The sequence below is a fragment of the Bufo gargarizans genome, chromosome 4 (assembly GCF_014858855.1).
Source record: "Bufo gargarizans isolate SCDJY-AF-19 chromosome 4, ASM1485885v1, whole genome shotgun sequence".
Lineage (NCBI taxonomy): Eukaryota > Metazoa > Chordata > Amphibia > Anura > Bufonidae > Bufo > Bufo gargarizans.
Genome location: NC_058083.1, coordinates 85,850,645 through 85,863,986, shown reverse-complemented (window position 1 = coordinate 85,863,986; position 13,342 = coordinate 85,850,645). Strand labels below are relative to the sequence as shown.

Below are 13,342 nucleotides of genomic sequence, written 5' to 3'. Positions count from 1 at the left end.
TCATCTATTTATCCCCAGGAATGGGACTGTGACGAGGGGACATCCTCTGCAGGTTTGTACACAAACATAGAAGACGATTCTTTGCATGAGGTGGTGGGTTCACTAAATAAAGTTCAAGAGGCGCCTGGATGTATTTCTGGAGTGTAATAATATTACAGGCTATAGCTACTAGAGAGGGGTTCATTGATCTAGGGCAGTGATGGCTAACCTTGGCACTCCAGCTGTGGTGAAACTACAACTCCCAGCATGCTCCATTTATTTCTATAGCGTTCTAAGCCAAGCAAGGGGGGCATCTTGGGAGTTGTAGTTTTACCACAGGTGGAGTGCCAAGATTAGCCATCACTGATCTAGGGAATTATTCTGATTGGAGTACACCCCCCCCCCCCCCCCCCCTTAAGTGGGGAAAATTGGCTTATACCTCAGTTTTTGTTTTTTTCCAGCATAACAGGCCGAACTGCATGGAAAGATGTCCTTTTTTTTTTAGCCTTATAAACTGTTACCCATTGAAGTGAATGGTTCCACATATGGTCCGCAAAAAAAAATAAAAAATAGAACACACGTGGAAAGAAAATAAGTTTGCGTGCATGAGCCCTAATAGTGAACACTCACTAGTATTCACTTTATAAGACACTGCCAAATAGTTGTACAGTCTTTCACATACTTCCCTCCCCCTCCCTTCTTGATCCACTCCTGGCTGAAAAGGACTCTACACCTCAGTCTTCGGGCTCATGCACATGACTGTATGCCCTCCGAGACATATGGTCCATGAGCAGGCCATATGTCCTGGAGCGGCATACATCGTGTAAACGGGAGAGCGCAGCATCATAGGTTACTATGATACTGTGCGGATCACGCCGCCTGCGGGGCTATTGTCCTGCACTCATATCTCTCGGAAGGCATAGTCGTGTGCATGCAGATGGATTTCTGTTATAGCATTAAATACGGAGACTGCACAGTTCGAATGATTTATTACTGATCATAATTCTTCGCAGTAGGTCAGTAAGAGCTGGAGCGCCATGGCCCCAGGTTCTAGTGTTTGTCACCCAGTTTGACACAAACCAACGTCGCTGTATGTTGAGCTTGTAGTTTCCAGATAGGAATGTATAGCATTGTGATTAAGGGCTGCCTCATAGAGGAATATTTGCATGTTTCTTCCATGGATTCACTTGATGCTTGCTTGCGAGAACTTCCAGGTCACGACAAAGGCGCATTCGAGTAGTTGATGGCTGAATGATGTCATCGACAAATCCTGGAGAAGAAAAAATATATTTCCTGATTATTATTTTTTATATAAAGTACATGTCCCTTCTTAGTTTACTATCAAAACCAGAAGTGGCTGCTGCCAGTACCCCTCGGTATATGGCATCCAAATAAAACAATGGGGGTTGAGGTAAAACATACTAGGAAAGATTTACTAATCAAATTGCACAATTTGTACCAAATTTGCATATGGGTATGGCTTTAATATGGCATCATGTGCTAATGTTTTGGAGTAAACTATATCAACAAATAGGTGGTATTGATTAACTTAAATCTGGCGCATCTACAGACTATCAGGTTTATCACCCAATGAGAAATCTAAGTTTACATGATCTATACCAGTGTATTACTGTATTGCGACGGCAGCAGGGAGCGCACGGCGTCATAGCAACCAATGACGCCATGCGCTCCTGCTCTCAGCAGGAATCCAGCCCGTGGTTCCACGGACCGCTCACGGCCGTGTGCATTCGGCCTTAGACAGTATTAGTAATTGTGGGCCACTGCATTGTGCCTAGTGCAGGCCTTAGTGTGAGATCATACATAGATTTCCAGAATCCATGTAGAAATTCTACAGCAAGGTACAGCACAATGCTAATGAATGAGGTCAAACCCCAGATTTTCAAATCTGCAGTGTGCCGTTCATTTTCATTCATTGCGATGCAACAAGTGAAATTTACAGCTCATCCTGCAACACAAGTAGTGAACTCGCCCTTAGGGAGCTGGTGCATGGACATAGTTTTACCATCATTTTAGCAGTGGCTGCTTCCTGCTCCTTGATATAGACTGGAGCCTTCAATACTATTTATTCTGGCCCTACACTAAAAACTAGCAAATGTATTAGGCCATGCATCTCCTAACAGGCATACACAGAAAGCAGACCTCGGGAGCCTTTATTAATCCTCCAGCTGGCATGTAAAACTCTCGGGAGTACCAGTGTGTGACAGTAGATGCCACTGTCACTATTGACTGATCAGTGGTTTCCTGATCCAGGCCATTAAAGCAGTAGCCAAGCTATCGTAGGACCCCTGCAATGCTTAGCAGACATACAAAAAAGAGCCTAGCCTGAGGTCCCTTGCTGCCCATTGTAAAGAGGCATTTTAGTGACCACTAAGGGGTGAAGATGTGCATTGCATGAACTATGCACACTTTCCATTTTCAAACCTTTGACCCAGATTTACTTATGTATCTGCATCAGGAAATAAGTGGCACAAAATGGTGTGTCTACAGTTTCTACACCTTTTCCCCAACATGCTCGAAAAGCGGTGGGATGTAATGAGGAGGCTTTAGGATTAGTTTCATGAAGAAAAGCTGTTGCCCACATCCACAGTAGAAGAATACAGCACTGCTATACAGACAGTCTTCCTGCACAAGACACCCGGGTGGTTTACCTTTGCATCTATCATGTGCCTCCATACCTACCCTGTGAACTTGACAAATTTAAGATTACACAATCAACTTCTCAAAACGGCAAGGAATCTTTAAACAGGAAGGTTTAAAGGGGTTTACCTGAATCAGACAACTGATGACCTATCCTTAAGATATCAGATTGGTGGGAGTCCATCTTCCAGCCCTAAGGACAGGCCATCAATTGCTCAGTTCCAGAAAGCCCCTTGAAGAGTCTTACCTCGAACTGCTGCAGGGAAAGGGTTAGCAAACTTATCCACGTATTCTGCCTCTGCTTCAGCCTGATTCTGCTTTCCTCTAAATATGATTTGAACAGCTCCCTGCAAGACACATGACAATGGTTTTATACGTCACATTCACTCATGTCTGCGGTCATCCAAAGATTACATTAACGTTGTTTTTTTAATATTACATTTTCCACACTGATCACTAGATTAAGACAGTCTGCTGATTATATCATTAAAATTCTGTTAGATCCGGTCCTACCTTGGCTCCCATGACAGCAACTTCTGCTGTAGGCCAGGCATAGTTAACGTCACCGCGAAGATGCTTTGAGCTCATAACATCATACGCCCCACCATAAGCCTGAAATCACACAACAAGTAGTGGTTAACGCAGCACTGGTTTGAGGACTGACGAAGGCCATCCTAATAAATGACTGATAGCGGTCAATCACTGATAAGACCACCCACTGGACGCCTCAGCATACAAACAGCAGAGACTTAAAAGGAATAATTTACACGTATTGAATCTTTTCTCACAAAACTATATAAAAAAAATAGCTCAGCTCCATAAAATGCTGCTTGCAGTAGTCACTCAATAGTTAAAAATCATTCAGTATCGTTACAAAAAGTCTGTGTAGCCAAAGCCTAAAATTCAGTTGATTTTGTATTTATTTTTTTGGCTTCAAAAAGTGCATCAGAAAACCTGATTGTGTATGGGCAACCTTAGGGTATGTTTACAGTTTTTTCGCTGTGGATTCAGATCTTAAAATTTGTACAGAAAATGTATCCAATCCACCTCCCATTGATTTCAATGGGAAAACCACATGGTAATTTACAGTTTATTTTTCGCCCTCTTGGTTTTAAAAACTATGGCGCAGAAAAAAAAAATGTGACATGTTCATTCTTGATGTGGATTCTGCTCCAAATCCAAATTTCCCATTCAAATAGGCAGAATCTAAAAGGGAAAAAAAAAAAACTAACAAAACAGAACATATCCTTAGCCCTAATTGACATGTCTGTGATTAACAGGGTCTACCCAGAGATAGGATATAATGGAAAGATTTTGCTCAGTCACTGATGCAAAATACTGACGTGTAAATTAGGCTAGGGCTACACACCTACATTTGATGCACAACATTCATTGTAATGATGGTCAATGGGGTCGCACTGTGGCATGCTGCAACGCAACAGTGGATCCAGCTTGGATTTCTGTGCAACACAATTGACTATCATTATGACACGTCGCAGTGTTGTAACCTTTTTGTCGCACGACAAATGTCGTTGTGTAGCAGTGTCCCAGATTTGCTCCGGACGTGTCGCGTGTGCATTTTTCGGGAAAACCACACGAGTAGGCACGCAATTGCAGTCAGTTTTGACTGCGATTGCGTTCCGATGTTCAATTTTTATCACGTGAGTGCAATGCGTTTTGCACGCGCGTGATAAAAAAACTGACTGTGGTACCCAGACCCGAACCCGGACTTCTTCAGTGAAGTTTGGGTTAGGTGTTACGTATATTTTATTATTTTCTCTTATAACATGGTTATAAAGAAAAATAAAAGCATTCTTAATACAGAAAGCTTAGTAAAATGTGGCTTGAGGGGTTAAAAACATAAATAAATTAACTCGCCTCATCCACTTGATTGGGCAGCCGGCATTGTCTTCTTTCTTCATCTTTCAGGACCTGCAAAAGGACCTTTGATGACATAATCGGGCTTATCACGTGGTGAGCGCGATTACGTCAAAGGTCCTTTTGCAGGTTCTGAAAGAAGACTACGCCGGCTGCGCGAACAACAGGATGAGGGGGAGTTAATTTAAAAAAAATTTTTTTTTTAACCCAAGCCACGTTTTACTAAGCATTCTGTATCAAGAATGCTATTATTTTCCTTTATAACCATGTTATAAGAGAAAATAATACAGTAAATTGACTTGTATCAATTTACTGACATCATCTCCTAGCAATCATGCGTGAAAATCGCACCGCATCCACACTTGCTTGCGGATGCTTGAGATTTTCACGCAGACCCATTCATTTCTATGGGGCCTGCGTTGCGTGAAAAACACAATATAGAACATGCTGCGATTTTCAAGCAACGCACAAGTGATGCGTGAAAATCACCGCTCATCTGCACAGCCCCATTGAAGTGAATGGGTCTGGATTCAGTGCGGGTGCAATGCGTTTACTTCATGCATTGCACCTGCGTGGAATTATCGCCCGTGTGAAAGGGGCCTTAGGGTACAGCCCCATGTTGTGGCCATAGGAGTTAAAGCAGACTCTGAACTAATTAGGACCACACTGTTTAGTCCAAGGATGGCCAATCTGCGGCTCTCCAGCTGTTGCAAAACTACAACTCCCAGCATGCCCAGATAGCCTACAGCTATCAGCCTACAGCAGGGCATGGTGGGAATTGTAGTTTTACAACAGCTGGAGGGCCGCAGGTTGGCCAGCCCTGGTTTAGTCGGTTTGTATTGTTAATGGCTGTGCAACACCCGCAGTACAGACAAACTAAACAGTGTCGTCTCAATTAGGTTAATTGGCGTCCTTACAGCCACACCGTACTCGATCACTTCAAATTCGCAACATAACCGAGCAGTGCGGGCTTACAGTTGTGTTCAAAATTATTCAACCCCCTCTGAAATTGAGTGTTTTGGCCAGTTTGACATTGATTTTGATCATTTCAGTCATCTTGTTTACAATTAAATCAGAGAGGCACTTGCAAGTCAGACAAATATAACATAGCATTTATAATAAAAAAAACACAAATGTCTTTTCTGTGCTCACATCATTATCAGTTTTATTCAACCCCCAAGTGACATTCAATCTTAGTACAACATCCTTTTCCAGTTATAACAGCTTTTAAACGTGAAGCATAGCTTGACACAAGTGTCTTGCAGCGATCTACGGGTATCTTTGCCCATTCTTCATGGGCAAAAGCCTCCAGTTCAGTCACAGTCTTAGGCTTGCTCGCTGCAACTGCTTTCTTTAAGTCCCAGCAGAGGTTCTCTCGGATTTAAGTCTGGTGACTGCGATGGCCACTTCAAAATGTTCCAGCCTTTAATCTGCAACCATGCTCTAGTGGACTTGGAGGTATGCTTGGGATCATTGTCCTGTTGAAAGGTCCAACGTCTCCCAAGCCTCAGGTTTGTGACGGACTGCATCACATTTTCATCCAATATCTCCTGGTACTGAAGAGAATTCATGGTACCTTGCACACGCTGAAGCTTCCCTGTACCTGTAGAAGCAAAACAACCCCAAAGCATGATTGACCCCCCCCCGCCATGCTTCACAGTAGGCAAGGTGTTCTTTTCTTCATAGGCCTTGTTCTTCCTCCTCCAAACATAGCGTTGATCCATGAGCCCAAACAGTTCTAATTTTGTTTCATCAGTCCACAATCCCAAAACTTTTGTGGTTTGTCCACATAACTTTTGGCATACTGCAGTCGACTCTTCTTATTCTTTGGAGACAGCAAGGGGGCGCGCCTGGGAGTTCTGGCATGGAGGCCTTCATTACGCAGTGTGCGCCTTATTGTCTGAGCTGAAACTTCAGTACCCACATCTGACAAATCTTTTTTCAGTTCCTCAGCAGTCACACGGGGACTCTTCTCCACTTTGCGCTTCAGGTAGCGCACAGCAGTCTAAGTCAGCATCTTCTTTCTGCCACGACCAGGTAGCGTTTCAACAGTTCCATTTGCCTTGAATTTGCGAATGATGCTTCCTATGGTGTCTCTTGGTATGTTTAACATTTTTGCAATCTTCTTATAGCCATTGCCCTTCCTGTGAAGAGAAATCACCTCTTCTCTTGTCTTCCTGGACCATTCTCTTGACTTTACCATGTTTTGTAAACACACCAGTAAATGTCTAGAAGGAGCTGAGTATCACAGTCCTTTTAAATCTGCCTAATTGGTGCTTATTATGCTTGATTGCTGATCCTTGACATCCACAGGTGTTTTCAATACCTGATCGAAAACACTTGAATTAACCTATGTTCTTAAGAGTGGTAGTCTTTAAGGGGTTGAATAATTGTCTCAATGAAGAAATTAAAAAAAAAAACATTTAATACTGTATTACAAAAACAATTGGTCATTTTAGTTGCATTTGGTTCTTTAAAAAGTCCTTGTAAGATTTCATTCTGAACACAATTACAAATGTACACTAAATTCCCTAAAACCCTTTACAGCATTGGGGGTTGAATAATTTTGAACACAACTGTAATCACAGCATCCAGTGGGCACAGCTGAAACCCTGTCCAAGGAAATACCTCCATTTGCATGCACATCTGTGTGACAGTTTACCAGTCATGGCTACTTGCCAAGACCAGAAGCGTGTCCAAAACACAGAAGAGCTAAAATCTTTGTCATACCCTTCTCTGTAGGTTCCATTCCTGGTTTGGGCTTAAAAATACTGACCATATGAAAGGGCCACCAATCCTGAGGCCAAAGTGATTGTAGCTAAACGCTGTTGGCAATCTACACTCACTTAAAGAATTATTAGGAACACCATACTAATATGGTGTTGGACCCCCTTCTGCCTTCAGAACTGCCTTAATTCTACGTAGCATTGATTCAACAAGGTGCTGATAGCATTCTTTAGAAATGTTGGCTCATATTGATAGGATAGCATCTTGCAGTTGATGGAGATTTGAGGGATCAACATCCAGGGCATGAAGCTCCCGTTCTGCTCTATTGGGTTGAGATCTGCTGACTGTGGGGGCCATTTTAGTACAGTGAACTCATTGTCATGTTCAAGAAACCAATTTGGAATGATTCGAGCTTTGTGACATGATGCATTATCCTGCTGGAAGTAGCCATCAGAGGATGGGTACATGGTGGTCATGAAGGGATGGACATGGTCAGAAACAATACTCAGGTAGCCTGTGGCATTTAAACGATGGCCAATTGGCACTAAGGGGCCTAAAGTGTGCCCAGAAAACATCCCCCACACCATTACACCACCACCACCAGCCTGCACAGTGGTAACAAGGCAAGATGGAAACATGTTCTCATTCTGTTTACGCCAAATTCGGACTCTACCATTTGAATGTCTCAACAGAAATTGAGACTCAGACCAGGCAACATTTTTCCAGTCTTCAACAGTCCAATTTTGGTGAGCTCGTGCAAAATGTAGTCTCTTTTTCCTATTTGTAGTGGAGATGAGTGGTACCCGGTGGGGTCTTCTGCTGTAGCCCATCCGCCTCAAGGTTGTGCATGTTGTGGCTTCACAAATGCTTTGCTGCATACCTCGGTTGTAACGAGTGGTTGTTTCAGTCAACGTTGCTCTTCTATCAGCTTGAATCAGTCGGCCCATTCTCCTCTGACCTCTAGCATCAACAAGGCATTTTTGCCCTCAGGACTGCCGCATACTGGATGTTTTTCCCTTTTCACACCATTCTTGGTAAACCCTAGAAATGGTTGTGCGTGAAAATCCCAGTAACTGAGCAGATTGTGACATACTCAGACCTGCCCGTCTGGCACCAACAACCATGCCACGCTCAAAATTGCTTAAATCACCTTTCTTTCCCATTCTGACATTCAGTTTGGAGTTCAGGAGATTGTCTTGACCAGGACCACAACCCTACATGCATTGAAGCACCTGCCATGTGATTGGTTGACTAGATAATCGCATTCATGAGAAATAGAACAGGTGTTCCTAATAATTCTTTAGGTGAGTGTATATTGCAGCAATTTAAAAATATGTTTAGCTGCAAAGCCATTATTTTTAGTCATCTGTGCCGATTTGCATGTCAACTAAGGCTGAGTTCACATCAGCGTTCAGCCTTTCCGTTCCCCTGCTCTATTATAGGAGCAGGAGAACTGAAAGGACGGATTTGGCACATAACTGAGCCTATGGACCCCATAGACTATAATAGGATCAGTTTTGTCTCCGCTTCAAAAATGTTCCTCTGAGCAGAAACCTAACGGACCCCATTATAGTGCGTAGGCTCCGTTCAGCTCAGTTATGTGCCGAATCCTTTCTTTCTATTCTCCTGCTCCTATAACTGAGCAGGAGAACGGAAAGGCTCAACCCTGATGTGAACTCTGCTTTAGTCTTGGCTTACATTTGTTGCTGCAATGTTGCCTAACCCGCACACGGTAATTAGCACATTTAGACACAAGGGAGCCCTGAAATTTCCTTCTACTTATGAGCATACCTTTCTGGTAATAACTGTAATCTTGGGTACAGTAGCCTCTGCAAAGGCAAACAGAAGTTTTGCCCCATGTCGGATTATACCTCCATATTCCTGAGCAGTGCCTATAAAAAAAAAAAGTACAATTCAGAGTTTTGAGTACTGAAGGGGATGCTGACTGTACTAGGCAGGGGCAGTAAAAGGCAGTACAAACACACTGTTTAGGCTACTTTCACCTCATTGTTTTTGGTTTCCGGTTTTGAGATCTGACAGAGGATCAAAAAAAAAAAAAAAAAGCCCACAACAATTCAGTTTTGTCCCCATTCATTGTCAATGGGGGAAAAAAATGATCAGGATGCATCCGTTCCATATTGTGTGTCCAGTCGGCGAAACTGAACAAGCCAGATCCTGCATGAAAATCAATGGATGTGAATGGTGCCGGATCAGTTTTTTTCATTATTGAAAAAAAAACAAAAAACTGATCCAGCCCCCATTGACTTTACAATTTTAATGCCAGATCCGGTTGGTTCAACTTCTATCTAATACAACCTGATCCGGACAAAATGGATGCATCTGGATGTACTAAATTAAACAGAAGTGTTTTATTTAGGTTTTGAGATCCTGTGCCGGATCTCAAAACCTGAATTAAAAAATGCTGATGTGAAAGTAGCCTTAGGCTGGTTTCACACGGGCATTGCGGGAAAAGGTGCGGGTACATGTGTGATTTTTCCGCGTGAGCGCAAAACATTGTAATGCGTTTTGCACCCGCATGAGAAAAATCGGCATGTTTGGTACCCAAACTTCTTCACAGAAGTTCGGGCTTGGGATCGGTGTTCTGTAGATTGTATTATTTCCCCTTAATATATAATAGCATTCTAAATACAGAATGTATAGCACAATAGCGCTGGAGGGGTTAAAAAAAATTAAAAATAATAATTTAACTCACTTTAATCGACTTGCTCGCGCAGCCCGGAATCTCTTCTGTCTGTCTTCTGTGCAGGAAAAGGACCTGTGGTGAAGTCACTCCGGTCATCACATGGTCCATCACATGATCTTTTACCATAGTGATGTCACCACAGGTCCTTTTCCTGCACAGATAACAGAAGAGAAGCCGGGGTGCGCGAGCAAGTGGATTAGGGCGCGTTAAATTATTTTTTTTAACCCCTCCAGCGCTATTGTACTATGCATTCTGTATTCAGAATGCTATTATTTTCCCTTATAACCATGTTATAAGGGAAAATAATAATTATCGGGTCTCCATCCCGATTGTCTCCTAGCAACCGTGTGTGAAAATCGCACCGCATCCGCACATGCTTGCGATTTCACGCAGCCCCATTCACTTCTATGGCGCCTGCGTTGCGTGGAAAACGCACAATAAAGAGCATGCTAAGATTTTCATGCAACGCACAAGTGATGCGTGAAAATCACAGCTCATGTGCACAGCCCCATAGAAATGAATGGGTCCGGATTCAGTGCGGGTGCAATGCGTTCACTTCACGCATTGCACCCGTGTGGAAATCTCGCCTGTGTGAAAGGGGCCTTAGCGTTTTTACTATCAGAAGTAATGTGAATATGTCCTTTTATTCTGCCAGATTCCAGTCCTACAAATGCCCAGGACAGGGCTTCACTGTGAAGTGCACTCTGCAATGAGCTGCTTCACACTGCCTCCCTTCTGTAGTGTTCTCCTGGTTGGATGCTACAGTTATCACTTCGAGCAGAAGGGAGGGGCTGTGAAGCAGCTCAGTGCGGAGCAGAATAAAGTTCATATTCACACTTCTGACGGTAAAAGTTCTCCAAAGGTTTCGTATGCTCAAAACTGCAGACAGACTCCCTTAAAGGGAATCTGTCACCTAGTTTTACCCTATAGAGCTGCGGACATGCACGGATAGATCTCCGCTAGCATGTCCACAATATACCTGTCCCATAGCTCTGTGTGGTTTTATTTAGTTTAAAAAATTATTTTATAGATATGTAAATTAACCAAGTAAGGTGCCCAAGGTGTGTTACGGAGCCCAGCACCGCCTGCATCCAGGAATCTTCTCCTTGCTCACGAAGTTACAGTGCCGTAATCTCACGATGCGCGAGCTAGCGCATGCACAGTGCTGGCAGTGTTTGTTCCCTTTGCTGGCATCAGCCTCAGTGAATAAACTGCGCATCGCGAGATTACGGCACTGTAACTTCGTGAGCAAGGAGGAGATTCCTGGATGCAGGCGGTGCTGGGCTCCTTAACCATAAGTAACCACGCCTTGGGCACCTTACTTGGTTAAATTACATATCTATAAAATAATTTTTTAAACGAAATAAAACCACACAGAGCTATGGGACAGGTACATTGCGGACATGCTAGCGGAGATCTATCTGTGCATGTCCGCAGCTCTATACGGTAAAACTAGGTGACAGATTCCCTTTAAACAAAATACCTAATACTTGATCATAGTCTTGACCATTCCATGCACACTTACTGGTACCTGCACACCCGTTCGGGTTTTTGCGTGTTTCCGCACCCAAAACCACATGATACTTCCAGATTTTCCGCCTATTTCACCTTTTCATTGGAAAGGGTTAAAGGGGTTTTCCGGGCTTTTAATATTGATGACCTATCCTCAGTATAGGTCTTCAATATCAAATCGGCGGGGGTCCGACACCCAGCACCCCCCGATCAGCTGTATAAGGAAACGGCACGCACAGTGCGCATCTGTCGTCTCCCTGCTGCTGCTATGGCAAAGGAGGAACAGAGACGGCCCTTGCATGCAGTTTCCTTATACAGCTGATCGGCAGGGGTGTCAGACCCCCGCTCATCGGATATTGATGACCTGTAAATATGCACACAAAAAAATAAAAATTCAGAGAATTGACATGCTGCAGATTTCAAAATCCACTTGGCAAATCAATCGAGAATGCGAATGAAAAAAACTAAAAGGTAATCAACAAAAAGGGTATTCCAGTTCAGGAAAGTTCAACTTGTTAAACTGTATTACAATATAATAAAGTCTCTGAAATGATTGTTTTAGCTGTTTTGCTTTGCAGAGCCATATTTATTTATGAATTTTTTTCCACTCATATGGCTAAAGGGCTTTTTTGCAGGGAAAGTTTTACTTTCTAATGTAACCATTTACTGTTACAATGTAGTGGGAAGCTGGAAAAAAAATCCAAATGGGGTGGAATTGAGTTAAGGCCTCTTTCACACTTGCGTTGTCCGGATCCGGCGTGTACTCCACTTGCCGGAATTACACGCCGGATCCGGAAAAACGCAAGTGTACTGAAAGCATTTGAAGACGGATCCGTCTTCAAAATGCTTTCAGTGTTACTATGGCAGGCAGGACGCTATTAAAGTCCTGGTTGCCATAGTAGGAGTGGGGGAGCGGTATACTTACAGTCCGCGCGGCTCCCGGGGCGCTCCAGAGTGACGTCAGAGCGCCCCATGCGCATGGATGACGTGCCATGCGATCACATCATCCATGCGCGTGGGGCGCCCTGACGTCACTCTGGAGCGCCCCGGGAGCCGCACGGACGGTAAGTATGCTGCTCCCCCGCTCCCCGCTACACTTTACCATGGCTGCCAGGACTTTAGCGTCCCGGCAGCCATGGTAACCACTCTAAAAAAGCTAAACGTCGGATCCGGCAATGCGCCGAAACGACGTTCAGCTTAAGGTCGGATCCGGATCAATGCCTTTCAATGGGCATTAATTCCGGATCCGGCCTTGCGGCAAGTCTTCAGGATTTTTGGCCGGAGCAAAAAGCGCAGCATGCTGCGGTATTTTCTCTGGCCAAAAAACGTTCCGTTCCGGAACTGAAGACATCCTGATGCATCCTGAACGGATTTCACTCCATTCAGAATGCATTAGGATAAAACTGATCAGGATTCTTCCGGCATAGAGCCCCGACGACGGAACTCTATGCCGGAAGACAAGAACGCAGGTGTGAAAGAGCACTAATACTGAAAAAAATTACTTTGCAAAAAATTTAATTTTTCATTTTCATCGCCTTTTTCTGACCTCCATACCTTTTAGGTAAGTTAGGGCTATGGAGCTGTGTGAGAACTTACCGTATTTTTTGTTGGATGATCTGTAGTTTTTATTGATACCATTTTGGAGTGTGTGTGACTTTTTGATCAATTATTTACCGTATTTTGGGAGAAGTAAAGATGTAACATAAAAACAGCAAATCATTTTTTTTTTTATATTTTCCCCCCATTACAGAGTCCATTGTATGTGATAAATACATTTATAGTTTGGACATTTTGGGACATGGCAATGCCTATGATATTTATATATTTTGATTCTTATTAGACTACTTTCATACCAGCGTTTTTGCTGGTATCCGTCATGGATCA

At 43.4% G+C, this 13,342-nt stretch overlaps 1 protein-coding gene across 1 annotated transcript in view; it reads right to left on the bottom strand.

Annotated features, from left to right (window-relative positions):
• Window positions 1–951: 951 nt before the first annotated feature.
• Window positions 952–13,342, bottom strand: part of PCCB (propionyl-CoA carboxylase subunit beta) — a 45,993-nt gene continuing 33,602 nt past the window's right edge. Inside the window, exons 12-15 of the mRNA XM_044289902.1 lie at window positions 9,034–9,134; window positions 3,151–3,249; window positions 2,885–2,984; window positions 952–1,249 (exon numbers count right to left, since the gene is read on the bottom strand). Coding sequence (XP_044145837.1) covers window positions 1,128–1,249; window positions 2,885–2,984; window positions 3,151–3,249; window positions 9,034–9,134 — 422 coding nt within the window. The 3' untranslated portion in view covers window positions 952–1,127. The remainder of the gene's footprint in view (window positions 1,250–2,884; window positions 2,985–3,150; window positions 3,250–9,033; window positions 9,135–13,342) is intronic.